General features: G+C 69.3%; 1 protein-coding gene across 1 annotated transcript in view; it reads right to left on the reverse strand.

The window, feature by feature from the left end:
* LIN28A (lin-28 homolog A) overlaps nucleotides 1-206 on the reverse strand; it is a 10,682-nt gene extending 10,476 nt beyond the window's left edge. The window contains exon 1 of the mRNA XM_031556769.1: nucleotides 72-206. Within this exon, the coding sequence (XP_031412629.1) occupies nucleotides 72-206 (135 nt within the window). The remainder of the gene's footprint in view (nucleotides 1-71) is intronic.
* Between the last annotated feature and the right edge of the window lie 117 nt (nucleotides 207-323).

The raw sequence follows: 323 nt of genomic DNA on the forward strand, positions 1-323 counted from the left end.
CACTTAGGGGCGAGGCCACCTGTCAAGAGGAAGACACGGGGAAGAGATGGGACCCCCCCACACACCGATACCCGGACCTCGAGGGGTTCCCCACGCCGTTTCGCCACCTGCGAGCCGCCCGGGTCGCGCGTGGGGCTGGGCTTTGGGGGGGCACTGAGGGAAAGCGAGCGCTTTGTGGGGACTCCGCGACCTTCCCGCAGCCTCATCCCAATTGCTGCACGCGGGATCACCCCGAAACCCCGACTTCGTCCCAGCTCCCCCCCACCCATGCGTGGCTGTGGGGAGAGCGGGCCGGGGTCGGGCGGGACAAAGGGCCGAGTGAC

The sequence above is a fragment of the Meleagris gallopavo genome, chromosome 25 (genome assembly GCF_000146605.3).
Source record: "Meleagris gallopavo isolate NT-WF06-2002-E0010 breed Aviagen turkey brand Nicholas breeding stock chromosome 25, Turkey_5.1, whole genome shotgun sequence".
Taxonomy (NCBI): Eukaryota; Metazoa; Chordata; class Aves; order Galliformes; family Phasianidae; genus Meleagris; species Meleagris gallopavo.